The sequence below is a fragment of the Oryctolagus cuniculus genome, chromosome 6, assembly GCF_964237555.1.
Source record: "Oryctolagus cuniculus chromosome 6, mOryCun1.1, whole genome shotgun sequence".
NCBI lineage: Eukaryota > Metazoa > Chordata > Mammalia > Lagomorpha > Leporidae > Oryctolagus > Oryctolagus cuniculus.
In genome coordinates this window covers 131893133-131915632 of record NC_091437.1, presented here as the reverse complement: position 1 = coordinate 131915632, position 22500 = coordinate 131893133, and the positions used below count along the sequence as shown (strand labels likewise).

The 22500-nt window shown below is 38.0% G+C and overlaps 2 protein-coding genes across 14 annotated transcripts in view; one reads left to right on the top strand and one right to left on the bottom strand.

Annotated features, from left to right (window-relative positions):
* Positions 1-1378: 1378 nt before the first annotated feature.
* On the top strand, positions 1379-12198 carry ABRA (actin binding Rho activating protein). The gene is made up of 2 exons (XM_002710730.5): positions 1379-2785; positions 11594-12198. Exons 1-2 carry the CDS (start codon positions 1890-1892, stop codon positions 12069-12071), a joined length of 1374 nt encoding a protein of 457 aa, XP_002710776.2. The 5' UTR covers positions 1379-1889; the 3' UTR covers positions 12072-12198.
* Positions 2091-22500, bottom strand: part of OXR1 (oxidation resistance 1) — an 825596-nt gene continuing 805186 nt past the window's right edge. For all 13 annotated transcript variants that reach the window (XM_070075402.1, XM_008255816.4, XM_008255818.4 and 10 more), the window contains one exon: positions 2091-22194. In XM_070075402.1, the coding sequence (XP_069931503.1) occupies positions 22059-22194 (136 nt within the window). In that variant the 3' untranslated portion in view covers positions 2091-22058. The remainder of the gene's footprint in view (positions 22195-22500) is intronic.

Genomic DNA, 22500 nt, shown 5'->3' with positions numbered 1-22500 from the left:
AGGTGCTTCTGCTTTTTGCCAAAATTCATCTGCTGACAGCCCCCAACCCCAGGCTTCTGACTGCAACGCCTATTATAGGAGAAAGACTCCATGTTTTGCTGTCTCCACTTCTCCTCCTTCTCTCATGACTGAACCTGGAGCAGCTGTGTGTGGAGACACAGTTAAGTCCCTTCCAGAGCTGAGAATTAGCCTGATCCTGGGCTAAGCTTATGGGGAACTCAGTGGAATCCAATTTCTTCCCTATGCCTTTCACATGTGAGAAAGGACAGCTGACAAGAACTAAACAGCCTGCAGTATATCTACACTCTAGGAAGAAATGCCAGAAATTTCAGACTCAGATTTAAATTTTTGTAATAGTTTTCTTGTGGTCCAGTTTCCTCTTAGTTACAAGGGGCTTTGTCTTACTGTGTTTGGCCTTCAAGTAACATTATCAGATACTGTGGACTCTCAAGATATATCTGACAGATTTGTAGATACAGTATTAAGTACTTTCTCAAATTGTTTTAATCCTAGGAGGTAAATCAACATCACAACCAAAAACTAACATTTCTTTTTCAAAATAAATGTGTCTTACCATCGTAAGTAGTTAACTTTCATACCTTTTAATGCTCTTAGACAGTTGTTTTCAGTCAGTATAGTTAACTACATGTCAAGATTGGAAGAAACGAAATAGTTTCAAAGCCTTCAGAACTGTTGAATGAAAAAAATTCTCCTAAATGTCTTTTTTTAAAAAAATAAAGAATTTTATTTATTTGAGAGGTAGAGCTACAGACAGTGAGAGGAAGAGACAGAGAGAAATGTCTCCCATCTGCTGGCCTCAATTATCTGAAGCCAGGAGCCAGGAGCTTCTTCCAGGTCTCCCAAGGGGATTTGCAGGGGCCCAGGTGCTTGGGCCATCTTCTACTGCTTTCCCAGGCCACAGCAGAGAGCTGGATTGGAAGAGGAGCAGCAGGGATGTGAACTGGAGCCCATATGGGATGCCAGCACCGAAAGCGGAGGATTAACCTACTGTCCCAGCAGCGGGCCCTCTGTATGTCTTACTTTAAGAAATTAGTCATTGCTGAGCCCTGAGCATTTGAATCTGGTTTAATACATTGCATAGATGGCTCTCTTTCTGCCCATATGACTATCATGCCAGTCCTTTAAAAACTGCCATACTTCATTCTTTGTTCTGAGGACTGAAAAATTGTGTTTGCCTACATGAAGCTAAAAGCCTGCTAAGGAAGTTTGTTTTGTTAAGCAAAACAAAGGAAGGGTCTGGGAATAAACTTCTGATAGTATTCTTTACTTTCATTTTAAATGATCCTTTTAAACAAAATATTTGAAAAGATTTATTCCAGTAGCAATTCTAAAATTCAAAGTGTGTGCAGGGTTTTTTTTTAAAATGACTGGACAAATTTTTTGAATACTGTCTTGTACTCATGTATGAGTAGGACTTGTCTACACAGTAATTCAAATAAAGGACAAAAAAACCAGAGTCTAACTCTGTGCTTGGTCTCCCCATTGTCAGGCTTCAGTTTCCTCATCTAGAAAATGAGGATTGGACAAGATGATCTTCTAAGGTCTATTTCTAGTGGAGTTGAAGGCAAAAGAAAAAGGTACCTTAGAATTTTTGATAATTATATTGGAAGGATACACAAGCTTTGAATCAGATCTGGCTTTGACTCTCAGATCTTAGCTTTCATTTTATTGAGGCTATAAAAATATTCAAGGACCAATGAAGGGCTGTTGAGGCTTAGATGAGAACAAGCCTCTAGTGTTCCCAGCACAACTTGTGCACACACAGCATCCTCCCATAAATCATAGGACCACATTTCCAGGTCAAGAAAAACACAAGGCTGAGCTCATGATTCGATCTAGTAATTTCTACAGTGGCACTAAGGAAGGGAATGAGCAGATCACTGTCCTTTACCAGCAGAGATGTCCCTGCTGTGATGAACTGGAGCTGTCAGAGTTTAAAAAAAGAATACCATCAGGGCAAAGGCACCACATCTTGGCAAGAAATGCTTCACATAGTTTCCACCGTCCCCAAGCCCTCCTTCACACCCCACGCCCTGCTGCTATTTAAATCCCAGGCACTCCACTGGGCCACGCTCATTTTAGCCAGTGCCCAAGCTATCAGCAGAGAAGAAAGGGAAAGCATGGCTCCGGGAGAGAAGGAAAGGGAGGAGGGGCCAGCCAAAAGCGCCCTCCGGAAGGTGCGCACTGCCACTCTGGTTATCAACCTGGCCCGAGGCTGGCAGCAGTGGGCAAACGAGAACAGCACAAGGCAAGCCCAGGAACCGGCAGGCTGGCTTCCTGGAGGGACCCAGGACCAATCCCAAGCTCCTAAACCAGTGACTTGTCCCACTTTCCCTAAGTCTCCTTCCCTAAAGCCAGAGGGACATGGAGATGGACAAAGCCCCGAGGAAGCCACCGAGATCTCCCATATCAAAAGGAAAGAGGTGACCAAGACAATTGTGAGCAAGGCGTATGAGAGAGGAGGGGACATGAGCGACCTCAGCCACAGGTATGAGAAAGACAGCAGCACGCCTGAGCCCGACCATCCAGAGAACGACATTGACAGAATCCTCCACAGCCATGACTCCCCGACTCGGAGGAGAAAATGTGCCAACCTGGTGTCTGAGCTGACCAAAGGCTGGAAAGAGATGGAAAAGGAGGTGCCCATGTGGAAGAGCGACAGTGTAGACACGGAGGACAGTGGCTATGGAGGGGAGACCGAGGAGAGGCCCGAGGATGGAGCACAGGTGGCTGCTGCCAGGATCAAACGTCCCTTGCCCTCTCAGTAAGTGAATGCATCCTCCCACTCCTTAAACCAGGATCACTGTTGAGCCCTGACCAACTCTGGGAACACTGTGTGCATGGCAAGTGCTGCTCCAGTTAGAACGAGAATGTCAAAGACTGGAGAGTCAGTGAGTCCCAGAGGGAAAGTCTGTCCTGGGGCGGAAAGAGGTGCTAACAACAGACATGTAACATTTGGGTCAGGGCTTCTGCTATTTTGTTTCTCTTTTCTGTTTTGAACATTCAGGTTTTAAGCTAAACAAAGATGAAGCCATCAGAGTGGAGGGTGTTGTCTTGGGTGTATTTTTAAAGTAAATTCTATAGTGAGTAACAAATTGGCTTATTTTTCTGTAGAGAAAAGTGCTTTCTGGTAACCCAATAGGGAAAGCTGTCGCTTGTCCCAAATTAGTCTATAATATTATCCAGAAATGCATCTGCACAAATAGGCCTATTGAGCATATATCTCTCTGATTCTTTAAACAGGTGGAAGGTTACTGTCTGACTTGAGAGCAGGCTCTGAAGTCAAGACAGACTCATATTCAAATCCCAGTACTACCCCTAACAAGTTCTTTTTCTAAGTCAATTTCCTCATTTGTAAAATATCAATAACAGTAGAATTTTGGGATAAGTTATGTTATATTGGGAAAAGTAAAAGGTTAGAACTGCCAAGCACCTAGTGCAGTGCCTACCACATATGCTCAATATGTGAAAGCTATTAACACATATACTATGATTTAGCAAATTTTCAAACTTTCAAAGAAGTTTGTCCTGTTTGTAAAAAGAAAAGGAATTAAAATATCAGAACCCAAAAGCATTTTACATATGAAATACACACACAGAGACACTCAAACTGAAACAAGAAACACATTTGAGAAAGTCAGGATATCTCATTCTACAAACACAAGGTATAAAGGAATAAAGTCACAGGTAAAAATCATTGATGTCATAACACTTGTAAACTGATTCCCTTTGTGGACAATTAGGTATATAGACGTGCTTTTTAAAGTCTTATGAAATAAACAAAATTGGTTACTATATCTGACAAAGAATTTAGAGTTTGTGGTGTTAAAGGTGTTTTGAAAGAATTAGAACCATTATATTGCAAGCTTTCCAGAAAAATGAGACGATAAGCTCAGATAATTATAACAAGTTGCCATACCTTTAGTGAGTGCAAGGACTATTTTAAATGCTTTATACTTTTAATCCTCGTAAACCTATGAGATAGATATTAACATATTTTTATGAACAAGAACACAAAAGCTCAGAGGGGAAGTTTATTCAGTAAGTTAGTGACAAAAATGAGACCTGAGTCTGTGTGCAATGTTTTAAAACCAGACATGGTACCAAGTCTGAGGCAGTGCCTTAAGAGTGTGTTCATAGATTTGGATTTGCTCTCTCCTTACATTAATAATTCACTATCAAAGTCACTATTATACCAGAACATAAGGAATCATAGTTCAAATTATGATATTTTGCATTTTGGAGTGTGTGTGTGTGTGTGTGTGTGTGTGTGTTTGTGAACTAGAAATGTAATTAGAGAGCCCAGCAGAATAAAGGTTGAGGACACACAATGAAGATCTTTGTGCCAGCACACTTTAAACTGGCCAGAGCCACAGAGATGACAGCTGAGACCAATCCTAAATGTATAGTAGAGCCAGACTCTTCTTTGGCAATTATCTACACACTTTTCAACTATTTAATTGCCACAACATTCTCCATGGGATAGATATACCCCATATTTGAAAACTGAGAACATGAAGTGAGGAAATATGAAAGAGCCATGTATAGGATTTTTTAGCTTTAATTGTATGGTCTTGAACCCAGACATTTGGTACTGGAGCTCATCCTCTTGGTCACTAGCCTATCCCACCCAAAAATGGACTACCATCAGGACCCTGCTGAGGGCATGTATATGAGCATGTAGGGAGAAGTATGTAAGTTTGAATAGACAATTAGATTTGAATTATGGTTACTTCGGCAATACTGGTTCTCTATGTCATCGAAAAAAACAGATTTGAAAAAAATCCATATTTCATGGAATCATTTTGATATTAACTATGTGAAACATGGATACAGGAGAGCTCCTTAGTTGTACACACTATAAGGCAGGAAGCCAGGATGGGTGATCCCAACCCCTTAAGATGTTAAGTTTGTCTCTCTGGGTTTGGAAGAGGTGGTTAAATCTCTTCTTTCCTTCCTTGGTTCCTTTCCCTCGGTCTTAAAGTACATAGGGTACCAGAATGCCGCATGCAGCAACCACAGCTCTTAATGTCAGCCGTAATCTTAGCTGTGGCAGAGAACCTCAGTAGAAGCCTAACGGGACATTTTGCCTAATGGGACTCTAAAATACTGCTTGAGAATTGAAAGCGACATTACTGAAACACCTTTCTTTCCACCAATTTTTAATTGTAGGTACCATTCTTTCCATGTATCTGCCACTAGGGAGAAAATTACATGTCATGAATGCTTGAATAGAAAGACAGGGTTTCATTCTTTTGTGGCTGAGTAGTACAATCATTATGCTTAGTGAAATGAGCCAGTCTGAAAAAGACAATGTTTTCCTTGATTTGTGGTAACTAATATACAGAGTGCAAAAAAAGTAATTTGTATGAGTGAAATTGACATTTTAAGCTCTGATTATTGTTTATAGCCCTCGTCTTTTATACTCTTGAGGAACAGTGGTTTTTCTACTCACTACTTGTTGAACTCTTTATTTAGTGGAGGATTAAGCTTGATTATAAATTGAAAATATGTCATTAGAAAAATTAAAAGGAAAATAAGAAGGAAGAGGGAAGGAGGGAGTGGGGGGGGGAGGAAAGGGTGGAAAGTATCATTATGCTCTTAAAACCTTATATGAAATACATGAAATTTGTTCCTTTTATATAAATAGAAAAGTAAACAAAAAGCAGAAAAAGAGTTTCTTGGCAGTTACGATGTTCCATGGGTAATAGAAACAAACAAATCAAGTCTGGTTAAAAAGTACACAGATTTTTGTTAATTGGGATTCTGCTTTGCAAATGCTTATATTTTATGTCTTATTTTAAAAACAGTTAGTCTTTTTGTAGCTGACTTGTTGGTCAGTTCCTTTAGACAAACGCAATCTGAAACCCCTTCCAAGATGGGAACGCTAATAAGACATCTATCCTCTCCTTCAAGTTCTATTCCTTAAACCTAATAGTTGAGCATGACAGTGCCATTTTATAGATAAGCAAACTGACATGTGCCGATGTTGAGAAACATCCAAGGGGAAGAGCTATGAACAGATGAACTTGGGAAGACTGATGCCAGAGTTTATGTTCTTAACCACTGTATTAGACTGCCTCTCACAGTGGAGGACAGACTCAAGGAACAAAGCGGAGATCAAAGTGTCAGTTTAATTAATAAACCTAATAACACCCCAAGTTTAGGGTTTTGGTACAATTGTATTGGCAGACTTCACAAAAAATGGAGGTGAAAGTATGGCCTCTTCCTACCAATCTCCTATTCTAGAGCTTGGCACTCTTACCATGTACCCTAAGGAGTTTCAATCTGCAAGGGAAATCACAAGCCTGAATCTCCAACCTAGTTGACAACAAAAAGCATAATTCTGACCAGAGATGTTCATTCTGCCTTTTGAATGCAGTTGCGCTACTCTTGTAAAATGTGACCCTAAAGATGCTCCCATTAATCAAAGTGGTTGTACTCCTTACGGGGAAGAGCAAGACAGTACACAGAGAGCAAACACTCCTCAAGACTTCCCTGAGGAGCTAGAAAGAGTGGCAGGAGTTCTCTGCTTTACTGGCAGAGAAAGGTCAGTGGGCATTAATGCTACCTCTGCAGGAGGGTCTATGGAAAGGGCAACTGAAGAACTAAAGTGATCTCCACGTTCTTCCTGGAGGTCCAAGATAGACCTAGCAGCCTGCATGACCTCATGACATTTTGCAACTGGTGATTCAGGCCCCTCAGAGAATGTTTTTGGTGCCAATGAACTTGCTTATGATTGAAATACACCTTTTAGATATTTTATTTGCTGTGGGTTTCATTTCATATTCAGTAACTTACTCATATAATGTTACTCTAAAATGACAGAATTATGATTAAATTGGTGTCCATATTCTCATCACACTGTTTAGGAGTCCCATTCACATCAGAAAGCAGCACTCTCAAACATGCTATTTTTAGAGTTTACAGATAAGAAAAAAATTCCAGATTTGTTTCAGTAAATGGAGCTAGACTTTCCAAGATAGACTGCTTATGACATTTAATAGAATTAACAACCTGGTAGGCTGGCGCAGCGGCTCACTTGGCTAATAATCCTCTGCCTGCGGCGCCGGCACCCGGGTTTTAGTCCCAGTTGGGGCGCCGGTTCTGTCCTGGTTGCTTCTCTTCCAGTCCAGCTCTCTGCTGTGGCCCGGGAGTGCAGTGGAGGATGGCCCAGGTCCTTGGGCCCTGCACCTGCATGGGAGACCAGGAGAAGCACTGGTTCCTGGCTTCAGATCAATGTAGCACGCCAGCCGCAACGTGCTGGCCGTAGCGGCCACTTGGGGTGGGGAGGTGAACCAACGGAAAAAGGAGGACCTCTCTCTCTGTCTCTCTCTCTCACTGTCTAACTGCCTGTCAAAAAAAAAAAAAAAAAAAAGAATTAGCAACCTGGTACATATCAGGACAGGGGAAATAGTTTGGTTGATTATATGAAAATATGTTTACTGAGTAATTAAGAAATTGGATGGGTCTAGATTCAGTATTGCTTTCCTAAAGTAAAGGTAAAATGTTAGTGACTGGATATAGCTTTGTTTTCTCTCAATTTATACTAGATTGCCTTTCAAAAATTTAGTCTGGATTATTATTCACATTTTTTACTTGAAAATTAAAAAGAAAAATCAAACTAGGATAATGTGGTATTAATTCTTCTACTAAACAACCAAGACCATATTCAGGGTATAAGACTTTCTAACTCTGACTTAAACCTGATACTTTCAGAATTTTGAAAAATGGAAAAATTTTTAAAACCGGGATATTTATAAAATAGAAAAAAATTAAACACTTATTAAGGTCTATTTCCTCCTAGTTTTTTTTTTTTTTTTTTATAGTCCCATTTTCTAATTCTTGCTTGTATGATAGATCCCTTTCTTTTCCTCCCTTGCTATTTTTAGGGCTTATAGTTTGGCAATTTAATAAATGAACATTAAGATTCAAATGGGCTTCCTTTAGAAGAGAAATAGTTTTTTCTCCATAGACTTATTACCAAATCAACATCCCATCCTTACTCCAAATGACATCAAGACTCAAAACTCAGAGAACCTGTTTGTAATTAAACATAGAAGAAAAAAAGAAAAAACTACATGAAAGAACCAGAGACCCAGATAACACATAGTTTAAAGAAATTACCTCTGGATGCTAATTTGTGTATTTTCCTATTTTTTTATTTCTTTAAATTGCAAAATCAACACCAATATGAAAACTCTGAAAAATAAGAAAAAAATGTCATCTAAGTACCAACATATTATTTTCATTTATATATATGATACCTAATTCTTCAGTGGTGCATATACAATTTTTAAAGATTTATTGGGGTCTGAACTGTGCTAAAATAGGTTAAGCCACACCCTGCAACACTGGCTTCCCATATGGGTGCTGCTTAAGTCTCCACTGCTCCACTTGCAATTCAGCTCCCTGCAAATAGCCTGAGAAAGCAGAGGAAGATGGTCCACGTGCTTGGCCCCCTGTCACTCATGTGGGAGACGCAGAAAAATGCCTGGTTCCAGCCTGGCCCAGCCCTGGCCATTGTGACGGTTGGGGGACTTAACTAGTGGATGGAGGATCTCTTTTTCTCTCTCTGTAACTCTTTCACTTTTTTTTTGACAGGCAGAGTTAGAGAGAAAGAGAGAGACAGAGTTATAGACAGAGAGAGACAGAGAGAAAGGTCTTTCTTTTTCTGTTGGTTCACTCCCCAAATGGCCGCTATGGCCATTTGCAGGCACTGCGCCGATCTGAAGCCAGCAGCCAGTGCTTCTCCTGGTCTTCCATGTGGGTGCAGGGGTCCAAGGACTTGGGCCATCCTCCACTGCACTCCCGGGCCACAGCAGAGAGCTGGACTGGAAGAGGAGCAACCAGGACTAGTGTACTGGGACTAGAACCCAGGGTGCCGGCGCTGCAGGCAGAGGATTAGCCAAGTGAGCCACGGCGCCAACAAGTGAGCCACGGCACCAGCTCTGCCTTTCAAATAAATAAATCTTTAAAAAAAAATAAACTAAAGAGGGGAAATGGGTATGAGATAAACGTAGTTCACAGAAAATAACTCCAGAGAATCTTATGTCTGCTGGTTCACTCCCCAAATGGCACCAATGGCTGAGGCTGGGCCAGGCCAAAACCAGGAGCCTGGAACTCCATCTGAGTCTCCCATGTGAGTGCAGGGACCCAAGTACTTCGGTTATCCTCTGCTGCTTTCCCAGGTGTGTTAGCAGGGAATGGGATCAGAAGTGTAGCAGCCGGGTCTTGAACAGGGACTCGTGGGATGTCAGCATCGCAGACCACAGATTAACCCATGCCAGGATGCTGGCCCTGCATACACATTTTATATAGTTGGCAATTGTGCCATGAACTCCAATCATATTACTTTATTTTCATGAATGTTTTCTTGCCTTTTTTCATTATTAACTATTCATTAAGTACCAAAAAAACAAAGCCTGGCACACATAACTAATATAAGATGGAAGGGATGTTATATGAGAGGACAGAATCAGATATGCGGGAGTTAATGAATCCCACTATTCACTACCTTCTGAAATATTTCAAATGTCTTCTCTGATGTACACCTCAGCCTCCAATTGGGGATGAGATCTGGGTTCTGCTAGGATGGCCCTGGGTTTGTTATTGAAGGCTATACCTGTCACTGGTCTCCATGGTTCCAACAGGGCAAAGTGTTTGTTCTTCCTTGAGAATGAGATCAAGCAATCAATATTGTAGGAGGCTAAGGAGGGACAGTCAAAGGAGAAGGCAGCTGATGGTGAGGACCCCTATGGTTGAGAGAAACTGGTCCTATCTCAGGGTACTGAAGCTCCCAACATTTTTTCATCCACACCCAGGTACTTCAAAAAGTGCACAGGAACATGGAATTAAAATGTGTTTACTTTTTCATAATATGCATTTCCTATGAACATTTTGAAGACCCATCCTACATAAAATCCCAATTGTTTTTCTTATATTCAGCTTTTTCCCAATTATTTTCTCTTACACTTTTATCCATGTGTTACAAACAATATTAATGTTAATGTGTAGCCCTGTTTCCCCAGTTCAATGCCACTGTAATAGTGAAACAGCGTTAGCAGTGCAGGACTTTTGTAAACACAAAGCATTTATGCTGAAATGCTTAAAGAATTAATGAAAGTTCGCCATCTAGTGGACATGATTCCTCTTTTGAAAACAATGTTACTGCAAATTATGTATTCCTCCCTATCCACACCTGTTTGGTGGCTATATTTGGATAACCAAATTTCAGGAAATAAGTTACTAGGTAGTGAGATATACCCAAATCTGATCTATTCCTATCCATTTTGAGTAACAAACTGTGAGAGTTCAGATAGCTCAGGCATGCCAGTCACCTAACATCTTTAATTCCAAGGCTTCTAGGCATGAAGTCACTTGGTGTTGGGGTGAAGAGGGGAGGGTAGGCCCCTTGTGAGCATGAGGAGTACCAATCTCTACTGCAGTTACCTGCAAAGGCAAAGAGACCTAGGGCATGACTAGGAGACTGCAGATAGGGTAATGGCAGGGAATTCTTTAAAAAAAAAAATAGGTTTTACCCATTTTAAAATCAGGCCTGCGACCTAATGACAATAACTGCTCTCTAATTTCCAAAGCTGTTTTTCTTGTCGTTGTTTTGGATTTTAAATAAGAATGTGTATTCCAAATTTCAAGGATACACTCACATTTGAAACACAGCTCATTCACTTAGCGAGTATTAGACACTGTACCTGCAAGCTGAGAGGCACTAGAGAGGATACCAGAGAGAGTACTGACTTTGGCCTCAGTTTTGTGTTTGGATCTTTCCTGTCACTGATTTAGGGCAAGAATTCATAGTAGCTATTACCAGGCTCTGGATCCAACTTCACTTGGGTTCCATTTCCACTTTTACCACTTAACAGTTTTGTGACTTAAAAAAAATTACTTAATCTAGCTATTCTGTTTCCTTATCTGTTAAGTGGGACTACTGGTACCTATTTCTTAGAGTAGTTGTAGAGAATATTAATGAAAAGTGCTTAGAAGAACACCAGCACATAAAGATCAATGAAGTTACTATTGCAGGCTAAGTTTTCTGGCTGCACAACCAGATATTTTAGTTTGTGGCACATCACTGACACACAGACATACTCATTAAAACTATATACATGAAAATCTACACGACTGAATGTTACAAGGCAGGTGTGGTGGTGTGATCCTTAAGCTTCAGGAAATAACTGGTTTTAGAGGTCATATAAGTAGATTCTCTAATACACTGATGCGATTCAATTCTAAAACCTTACTAACATGCAATTTCAATACATACATACAATAGTTTGCATTAGTTTTGTGAAAGGAAATTTTTTTTCCATTAGAGTGCTTAAAACATTATCATTATTCATAGAAAAAGTAACCTAGGAGGACATACATCAAACCAAGAATAATGGTGGGACCATATATGTGTTTTTATTATTTCCTTTTTTTTTATGTATCTCTTATAATGAAAAACATAAAGACTGACATTAAGATTCATATGCGTAGGAAGCACAAGGGGAAATCAACAGTTGGGTGTTAAAATAATGTATCTTAATTCTTCGTCTTCTCTCTCCTTTAGAGCTAACAGATTTACAGAGAATCTCAACTGCAAAGCCCAACGGAAATATAGCCAAGTGGGTGACTTGAAGGGGAGATGGCAACAGTGGGCTGATGAACACATCCAGTCCCAGAAACTCAATCCTTTCAGTGAGGAATTTGATTATCAGCTGGCCATGTCCACCCGCCTGCACAAAGGAGATGAGGGCTATGGCCGTCCGAAGGAGGGAAGCAAAACTGCTGAGAGGGCCAAGCGAGCTGAAGAGCACATCTACAGGGAAATTATGGACATGTGCTTCATCATCCGCACAATGGCTCGCCACAGACGAGACGGCAAGATCCAGGTGACTTTTGGAGAACTCTTTGACAGATACGTTCGTATTTCAGATAAAGTGGTGGGCATTCTCATGCGTGCCAGGAAACATGGACTGGTAGACTTCGAGGGAGAGATGCTGTGGCAAGGCCGAGACGACCATGTTGTGATTACTCTACTTGAGTAGACCTTCAACAATAAAAGCCAAACATGACCCACTAGTGTCTTCATGTTCAATGCTAATGTATTAAAAATTAAAATGCAAACTGCTCTGTATATGTTAGAAGATATTAAACAATTTTTATACAAATGAATTTTTGGCAATCTATTTCTATGAGGAAGTTTGAAGGTTGTGATAAAGCAAACTAAAAGCATTCAGAAAGCACACGAAATGTTAGTATATAATAGTAGTACTAATATTTGAATTCCCACTTACATTCCTATGCAAAAATATTTTAATATCCATTGCAGAAATTATAACAAGAATTTTAAGTTAAACATTATATTCAAGAAAAATGCTGACTACAGATGCAAGTTTAGCAGAATATATTATAATGTTAGTGCCATTTTCTATAAAAAATTCTTATATCTGTAAAGGTAAACTTAACAATTTTTAAGAAGCTTGACTTTGTACTATTGCTTTTAGTCACAGCATCGATTACAAAACTTAACATCACCTACATATATATAGAAGATTCAATAAAATGTTGAAATTCCTCTGTGGACATGGATCCCAACAGGTGTCCAGCCATTATTATGTCTTCATCTTTCTGCGTGATTTCAGCATATCACATAAAAAAGACATGACTGGTGGTCTTAGGATCAACAAAGAAAGTGTGCTCACTTTCACTGAAAGTAGAGCAAGGGTGAGAGGTTTAGACTTACTTGCCTTTAAAAGACTTCTTGGAGAAGTTTGTTTTTTCTCAAAACTTTAATAAGCCATGCAGCTTACATTGATGTCAATGCACAATGAAGGAGAAATATAGAAATAAAGAAAATTGGAATGTACAGTATAGAAGAATCTTATAGAATAGTGGTGAATTTAAAACAGATTTGAGACATTTTAATATTCTTCATACTCCAACCAAAAATTGTATGAAATGCTTAAAAGTCATCAAACACCAATATTTGTCCTGAAAAGGTGGGGGAAAAAGCACCAGTAATAATATGATAGCAAGAACAAACAGCTTTGACACTCATATGTTAGGTTTCAACTTTTCTCCAGAGTTAAATATGCTTTATATAATCCTAAACACAAAATGAACAAAATATAAGATAAAAATTCCTACTGAATTCATTGAAAATGACTGAAATATCTTGTACTTACAGTACTTTAATATCTTAGTTATGTATAATCTAGGGATAGGTTTAAAATAGAGATTTAACTACTGTATGAACTACTTTTATTTCTATGTAAATTCTTTCAAACTGAAAGTTCTAATATCTTCTCAAAGAAGAAAATACATATATTATTTCCACACTAGAATTGTAGCATCACAAATTAAGATTAATATTTCTAAGGAGAACTTCATGATTCTCACTTCTATTACAACAGTGAAAACAATCAAAATTTAAGGACAAATGTCCTAAGAATGACTTATTTTCTATTCTTGTTTTTATACTATTTTTAGATTATATTCCACAATTCCACTTTCTTGTGTTTGACATACAACAAAATTAATGAGTGCAGCTTAACCTTTTTATATCAGAACATTTAGAAAAATGGCTTCAAAATGGTACCATCACTTTCAACTGTGAATAATAACAGTGTATGCAGGCACGGACATGAATCATTCAAAGTTCAATTTGTTTAGATTTGAGACAAAAAAGGTCTTCTTAAAGAGCTTACATTAAAACTAACACTTTCCCAAAATCCTGGCTATATTACCAGAAAGCTAGTTTTCTTATAAGAAAGCACCTTCTTTGGACAGGCATTCTCTGGCAAGTATCTTATGAGACATCATCCATCATCGTAGGAGCTGTCGTGTGATGGTGATCATTCATGGCTTGTAGAATTTTTCTTTATTGTGTATTATTCTTATGTGAAATCTTTTACCTATAAGATTGAATCTAAAAATATTCTCTCCTCAAACAATTATTACACTAAAAATTCTGTGATAGGAACATCTGTAGTTGAAAACCTTGGATATTTGACCAATAATAGTAATGTAATAATAATAATAATAAAGTGTGTAGCATACAGGTTGCAAGAGATAATGAAAGTCTTCATTGATATCTTCATAACTTATCCAAAATATAGGAAATAATTTTATCATATTAATTCTTAGTCCCCTTTAGAAGATAGTGGACAACTGATTTCCCAAACTTTGAAGTTTTCCTTCCCAAACTATCCACCAGAGGCCCAGAGGGTTTTGCATGATTGATATTCAAATATACATCATATTCCTTCTGTCTGAACCTCCACCCAGATATCTGATGCCTTTCAACCTTCCGTACTTGAAGGTTTATAAATTCCTCATCCCCAAGCTTTCCTTCTCATCATTCTGTTCACTACACTATGAGGTGGGAAGTTCTGAACTCAGTTTTATTCCTTCCTAAAATGTTGCAAAATTATTTTTGTTTCGCCTTCTGCTTTTTCTTTTCCCTTCCCCAAATCTATTTCCTTCTTTTTCTAGTTGCTACCCACAGGTGTAATATAAAAGTGCAGGTGCTATTTCTCACACGATGTAGGCATACATCAACCAGAATCTTATGTCAGTGGGAGTTCATGCTCTTGTAAGAATTGCTGTATCTTCTCTCTGTTACTCTGTCAAGGACTCTAAGAGATGCAGGAGACCAACTGACCTGTAGAAGCCTCCGTGGGATTCTTAGAATATCCATATTTACTTCCCATTTCTTAGTATATGTAATATCTTATACCTTAATATCTGTTAAATTATCTAATTTTAAAAAACTGCCATATGGCCCAACCTCTTAGCCTAGAGGTTTTGAGAGTGCTGTGATCTACAACCTATCATCTGAGTAATCTATTCTGTGCCTTGATTTCAAGGCCATGCTGGTGTCTAACAAAGTTACTTTCTGGCCAATAAAGCCCACTCCTAAAATTTCCCTTGAGGACACGACTGAAGCAATATGAAAATATGTACGCATGATGTACTGTGCTTTTTAATTGTAAATAACTGCAAATAACCTAATATATAAAGAAAAACATCAAATGAAATACATAAAATTGGTTTTAAGAACTCGAGTTCTTTTATGTACACACACATACACACATGCTGAATTATATATGTACAAGTGGTTATATATAATATACAACTGAAATATATAATCTATATTTTGAAAAGCGGATTACCATAAATAATGAAATCAACTTTCTTAGGGATGGGTAGGAATGGACTGAGAGAAACAGAAGTGAGATATATTTCTCAGAGTATACTTGTTTCGTAGAGTTTTGGTTTTTGGAAATTTTAATAAAACAATCTACACATCTCTTGCTAAATAAATGCAGATGGTTATACTCCAAGTAAGTAAATTTGGTCATCAAAGGTATACATATGCTTATTTAGTAGATGCTACCAAAAAAGTTTTCAAAGTTGTTCCACTTCATGTGCTCTTTTAAAAAAAAGCTTTGATTGGCTACTTTAATACTCTTGGGATTGCCAGTTAGTCTTGTGCCTTTTCTTTTGTGGAACTTTTTTTTATACTCATTTATGTATTGTGGAAGAGTCCTTCCTTAGATATGTGTATTGCAAAAGACTTTCACTCTTGTCAGTTGCCTTTTCACTTTCATGATGCCTTTTGATGAAGTACTTTGTAAATACTCTGAATGCAGTAAATGTAATTCCCTTAGTGCTTTTTGTGTTTCATTTAAGTACTATGAAGACAGTCTTCAAAAAGTTCATGAGAAGTGCATACTATGAAAATATTATGCTCAGATTTCAAAGATTTTTTTTGCACAGAAAAACTTACTATGTTAGAACAGAATCTAGTAGGATAAGACAGCAAATTGAAAAAAGTTCCTGTCATAGCTACATGAATTCTGCTAAAATTGAAGAACAAACATCAAATTTATGGAGAAGCATGGGTAGAAAATTAGTGAAATCCTTGATGCTTAACAAAAAGTTTATGGGGGACAATGCTGCAAAGCAATCAACAGTTTAAAAAACAATAGAACTCATTTTAAGAAGGGATGTGACAGTATTAAAGACAAAGCCCATGGCAGTAGATCATCCACATCAGTATGCCAAGGACAGAAAACTCTTGTTTATGCCCTAACTTAACACCATAAACATCTCAACTGATTCAGCTTACATGAGTCTAAATTAAGAAGTGGAGCAAATTTTCTGGATAGGTGCCAAAACTCTTGTGCCCTGGCTGATATCACCGTTACAAACTGCTGAATTTGATGGCGCACATATTGAGAAACTTTTTATATATTTTAATTCCATTTTGCTATGATTTTAAAAAAATATTTACTTTATTTGAAGAGGGGGGGGAGAGAAAGTCATCCATCCACTGGTTCACTCCCCAAATGGCTGCAATGGTTGGAGCTGGGCTGATCTGAAGCCAGGAGCCAGGAGCTTCTTCCAAGTCTCCCACGTGGTGCAGGGGCCCAAGGACTTGGGCCATCTTGTACTGCTTTCCCAGGCCATAGCAGAGCTGGATCGGAAGTGGAGCAGCCAGGACTAGAACCAGCGCCCATATGGGATGTCGGCACCACAGGTGGAGGCTTTACCCGCTACACCAAAGCGCTGGCCCTGCTATATTTTTTAAGTTCCCTCACATACATGCCTATGCCAAGGTCATAAAGATACTCTCTTTACTTTTAAACTAATAGCTTTATTGTTTCACTTTTCTCAATTAGATCTAAAAAAATTTCACAATTAAATTTTTAATTTTACCTTTGGTTTGAATTGAGTCAAGGTTTTGTGTTCCAGAAATCCATTTATTCCAGCACCATTTAGTAAAAGGTCATCGTCTCTACTGAGTAGCAATGTCAACTTTTTAAAAAAACAGTAAAGTTTCAGGACATTGACTCAGTACCTTTTTTTATTTTTCAAATCAGCTTTTTAATATATCATAATATCTGATATTGAAGATCATGCTCTTATTCTTCAATGCTACCTTGGATATTCCTTGCCTTTATATTTCCAAATAAATTCCAGAATCAGCTTAGTTCCCACAAATAAGGCTGGGTGAGATTTTGACTGTTAATCCTGAATATGGAACAACCTTACTACTAAAGTCTTCTGTTACATATCTGATAGTTTTAATGGTAATATTACAAATGGTAATATTTTAATTTTCATTTATTTTGTGTTTGTACATATAACATGACAGGAGGTTTTGTTCTGTTTTTGTTTTCTGAATATTGAATTTATATTCAGTGACCTTGCTAAATTAAGTTTTACTCTTTCAGAATTTGTTATCCACAATCATACTGTATACAAATAACATCTAAATGTCTTTTCAGTCCTTATGCTTGTTCCTTTTCTTGCTTTATTGGCCTGGTTAGAATCTCCAGAAAAATGCTGAAGTAAAAATGCAGTAACAGCAGTTAACACTGTTTTTTGACCTCTGGGAGCTATCAATATTACTCACCATTAAATATGTTTTCTACGGATTTTTTTTAAAGATTTTTATCTTCTAACTTTATTTGAAAGGCAGAGTTAGAGAGGTAGAGACATAGAGAGAGAGAGGTCTTCCATCAGTTGGCATACTCCCCAATTGGCCACAATGACCAGGGCTGGGCCAGGAGCTTCTTCCGGGTCTCCCACTTGAATGCAGGAGCCCAAGCTCTTGGGCCATCCTCTACTACTTTCCCAGGTGCATTAGCAGGAAGCTGGATTGGAAGTAGAGCAGCCGGGACTTGAACAAGCATATGAAATGCCAGCGCTGCAGGCGGGGGCTTTAACCCACTACACCACAGTACTGGACCTTCAAGGATTTTTCAAAACAGATTAAGGAAGACTTTCTTTTTCAGTTTGCTTAATTATCATAAACATGTACTAAAATTAACCAAATGGTTATTTTGCTTCTATAGAGGCAATTATTAAATTTCCTTTGACCATTAATGTGATAAACACCAATTTAAAGATACTAACTACCGTAACTTTCCTATAATAACCTCAATTTGATTATACAGTACTACTTTTTTACGTATTGAATTTCATTCGTAATTACTTTTATTTGGGGTGTTGCTCTTGCAAGAGGTACAATTTTATTACTATTCTCATTTTATGCACTTTTTAATTTTATTGATTGTGCACATATCATTTATTTCCATCTTCTCTGAATACTTTAAGATTTGCTGCCGTTCTAGTTCTTTTTTTTTGGACAGGCAGAGTGGACAGTGAGAGAGAGAGACAGAGAGAAAAGTCTTCCTTTGCCGTTGGTTCACCCTCCAATGGCCGCCGCGGCCGGCACACCACGCTGATCTGATGGCAGGAGCCAGGTACTTCTCCTGTCTCCCATGCGGGTGCAGGGCCCAAGCACTTGGGCCATCCTCCACTGCACTCCCGGGCCACAGCAGAGAGCTGGCCTGGAAGAGGGGCAACCGGGACAGAATCCAGCGCCCCGACTGGGACTAGAACCCGGGGTGCTGGTGCCGCAGGCAGAGGATTAGCCTAGTGAGCCATGGCGCCGGCCTCTAGTTCATTCTTTCAGATTTATTTATTTGAAAGGCAGAGATACAAAGAGAGGGCTCTCCTGTCTGCTGGTTCACTCCTCAAATGGTTCCAGCGGCTATGGCTGGACCAGGATGAAGTCAGGAGCCTGAAATTCCATCAGGGTCTCCCAAGAGGGTAGCAGGAATCCAAGTACCTGGGCCATCACTGCCTCCCAAGCACATTAGCAGAAAGCTGGGGTGGAAGCAGGGATTAGCTGGGACTTGAACTGGGCACTCAAATACGAGAAGTGGGTGTCCTAAGTGCAGTTAACTTACTAAGCTACAACACTTGCCCCTGTTCTTCCAGCTTCTGGAGATGAAGCTTACAGCCTTTCCTTCAGCCTGCCAGTATTACTGCAACACAAACACCTATCTCAAGAACTCTCTTTGTAGGTGTGCATTTAGTGCAGGGGTTAAGATGTTGCTTGGGACACCTGTATACGTATCAGGCAGCTGGGCTCTGAGTCCCAGGTCTGCTTCTGAGTCAGGCACCCTGGGAAGTAGCAGATGATGACTCAAGTAGTCAAGTCACTTTCATCCATGTGGGAGACTCAGATTGAATTCCAGGATCCTGACTTTGGACTGGCTGAGCCCTAGGTGTTGTAGGTATTTGGCGAGTGAACCACCAGATTAAAGATTCTCTGTGTCTTCCAAATAAAACGGAAAGATATTTAAAAAACATAATTTTAAAGAATGCTCTTTGGATCTAATTTATAATCTCCAAGGATATTTCTTTATCCATTGGTTATAGGTTCACATCTACCTCTGTGATTTTTTTTTTAAATTTATTTGAAAGGCAGAGCTAGAGTAAGAGAGGGAGAGACAGATCTTCCATCAGCCAGTTTACTCCTCAAATGGCCACAACAGCTGGAGCTGGGCCAGGCAAAAGCCAGGAGCCCACATCTCCATCTGAGTCTCCCATGTGGGTAACAGAGGCCCTAGTACTTGGGCCATCTTCTGCTGCTTTCCCAAGCACATTAGCAGGGAGCTGGATTTGTAAAACTTTTTTATCTTTAAAAATGGAATATGAAATGCCCCAATTTCCTTTCCAATTTCTACATCATACTATAATAGTATCTATGACTAATTTCATTTTGCCATCTGTTACTTGTGTCTTCTGTGTATACTGCCCATCCTGATGGACAATATATCCAAGTGCTTAAGTCAAAAACTTAAGCACTTTCCTTAGCTCTTCTTCAGTGACATCCAATCAATAATCAATTTCCAATAATCCTCATCCCCAAATATTCTTCAAATCCACGCCTTCTTCCTTATCACCATTACTACTATTCTTATCAAACCTTCTTCATCTTTTCTCTAGACTTTATATAGGCTTGCTTATCATTCTTCTCAGCTTTAGTTTTTCCTCTACTAATCCATTTTTCCTAGAGATTTTCCTGATGTACAGACTTGATCATGTCAAACTTTCATTTAAATGTTCTTAATTGCTCCAATGAGATTAAAAATTTAGAAATTCCTTGATATTGCAAACAACAAAGCTCTTTGTGATGTAAGGCTCATCTTATGTTCTTTCCATCAAAAGTAAAAACAGCAGACTTTAAATACGTCAAATAACTTGTACTTCCTTGTTTGTTAAAGGCCTACTCGCACCTCCATTCTTTAAACTGGTGCTCCTTCTACTTGATACAATTGTCCATCACTACTACTGCCACCGTTATAACCACCACCACCACAATGCAGGTTAACAAGAAGCATTTTTTAAAAACCTAAATCATAATGGTATACTAATTGATTACTCAATAAATCCAAACTCAGATATATTTGTATATTTAATTTTATTTGAAATATAGCACTATGACCTTATTGTAGCTGAAATCCATTACAGGATTTTTTTTAATGATCAGTCATCTCCACAAAGACAATAATACTGCTGTGGAAGACCAAGGGTGGGGGGGAGAACTGATAAATTTATTTACAATTCCCTATGTTGTAAACATTTAATCTATATACTGTTACTAACTTGTTATGAGAGTTTTACATAGACAAGAATATGATGCCCTGTATTTCTATTTGTATTCAGCAATAGCATATTATAACAGAACATCAGATGTTCTTTTCCATTAGCATTGTTTTTTTTTAGATAATTATAGCTAAATTCTCAAAAGAACTAAATATATTCAAATGCTATACAACTAAAACTAATTAAGCCAACATATTTGGCTTATAATATCATTTTAAGAATAATTTAAAGTGCTATAAGCAATCTGGCAATCAACATTTTCTATAAGAACAAAACTACCTTTAAACATTAATTTACAACATATACAATGTTTATCTGGAATAGCTGAAATTTCAGCACAAAGTCACTGTCAACGTGGATAACAGCAGGATTTTCTTTTTTTTTTTTTTTTTTGCATAACATGAAGCTTTGAAATTTAACTGAAGAATTATTGCACAATGGCTTATCTACTGATTTCCTACAAAAGAGGATAAGAACTACAATGTATTCTATCTTTTCATTTTTTTTTGAGGTCACCTGACAGTAAGTTTGCATATTCAACAAGTCTACTGAGTTACAATATTGTTTACTATAATCACTGCCCTTTTATAAGAGCAAATGCTAATGGTAATTAACAACATACCACTCAAAAAAAAAAAAAAAAAACCCACAAGATTTTGTTTTCCTTTTGAACAAGAATAACCTAAATTTTGGGAATTGGTGTGCAACAAGGCTAAAACAACAAAACTATAAAATAGTATACTTGACACAGTATGTTGAAGAAATATGCATGTTTCATAGTTTTGTACTTATGATAATGCCCTACACTAAGCTACAGTATGTAAATATTTTCTTAATATATTAAAACCAATAGAATCATTAAGTTCTCATTCTCCTTTGTCACTTTATAACTCTTTATCAGATAATTCAATGATGAAAGCATGTGCCCAAACCTGCAGATCTTGTGCACTGTGGTCTGTCCTCCTCAAATCTCATTTTTAATAAAATGAAACTGAGAATATCTGCAAAATTAATAAAGAGAATGTTGTAGTGTAAATCAAAAATCTACAACTCAGTAGTTACAAAATACGTATTATTTTGGCATGTGGCTTTTCTTTCCCAAGATGGGCATGTACAAATGTTACCTTTACCAACCTCACAGACACACAAGTATCTGGATTATTTCACGTCCTCAAACTCCCAATTAGACTGCTATAGTCAAATAATTAAAACAAAACAAAACAAAATAGGTTCAACAAAAGAGCACCATCCTATTAGATAGAAGACTACGCTAACATGAATTGAAAATGAGGTGGTCACTATGATCAAAATACTGCCAAATTTCTTGAAAAACCCAAACCAGTAGACTACACAGAACCAGGCCATGGTCTAACCTTAAAGAACTCTGGAACACAAACATGATTTGAAAATAACACCAAAATTATAGCAATAAAAAAAGGTGATGCAGACTAATTTTAAAGCACAAGTGACATGTTACATTGTATTGCTTCATGAACTTTCCAAACAATGCTTGTCCACATCAGGTTTGGGCCATTATCCTGCTAAGACAGAGAACACTGCATTTATTCAAAAGCCCAGATCTCAATGTCCTGGATAAAGAAATCTTCCTTCTTTGAAAGTGTATGATTCCCAAATGTTTTACAAGAATGGCTTCTTCCATGGTAGAGATCTCCATCAAGCCAAAGGGCAAATTCTCCTCTGCAATACAAAAAACCACCAATCTCTTAACACTTACATCCTTAACTGTAAAATTATTAATGTCTCCAACCCCTTCCTTACTGCTTTCCATATTAAAATAAAATTTTTTGTTCCTATCCCATTATAAAATTACAGAATAGGTACAAAGTGAGTTCTCTAAATTTGACTTCATAAACAGTTTTGAGACAGATGCTACTCTATTATTCTTTCCCTTTTTATTGCAAGTTTCTTTTTGTTCTATGATCTTAACAAGGCTTTCTCAAAGGTATGAAAACTCCAAATCATTTACTAACTTTTTTAAAAGAT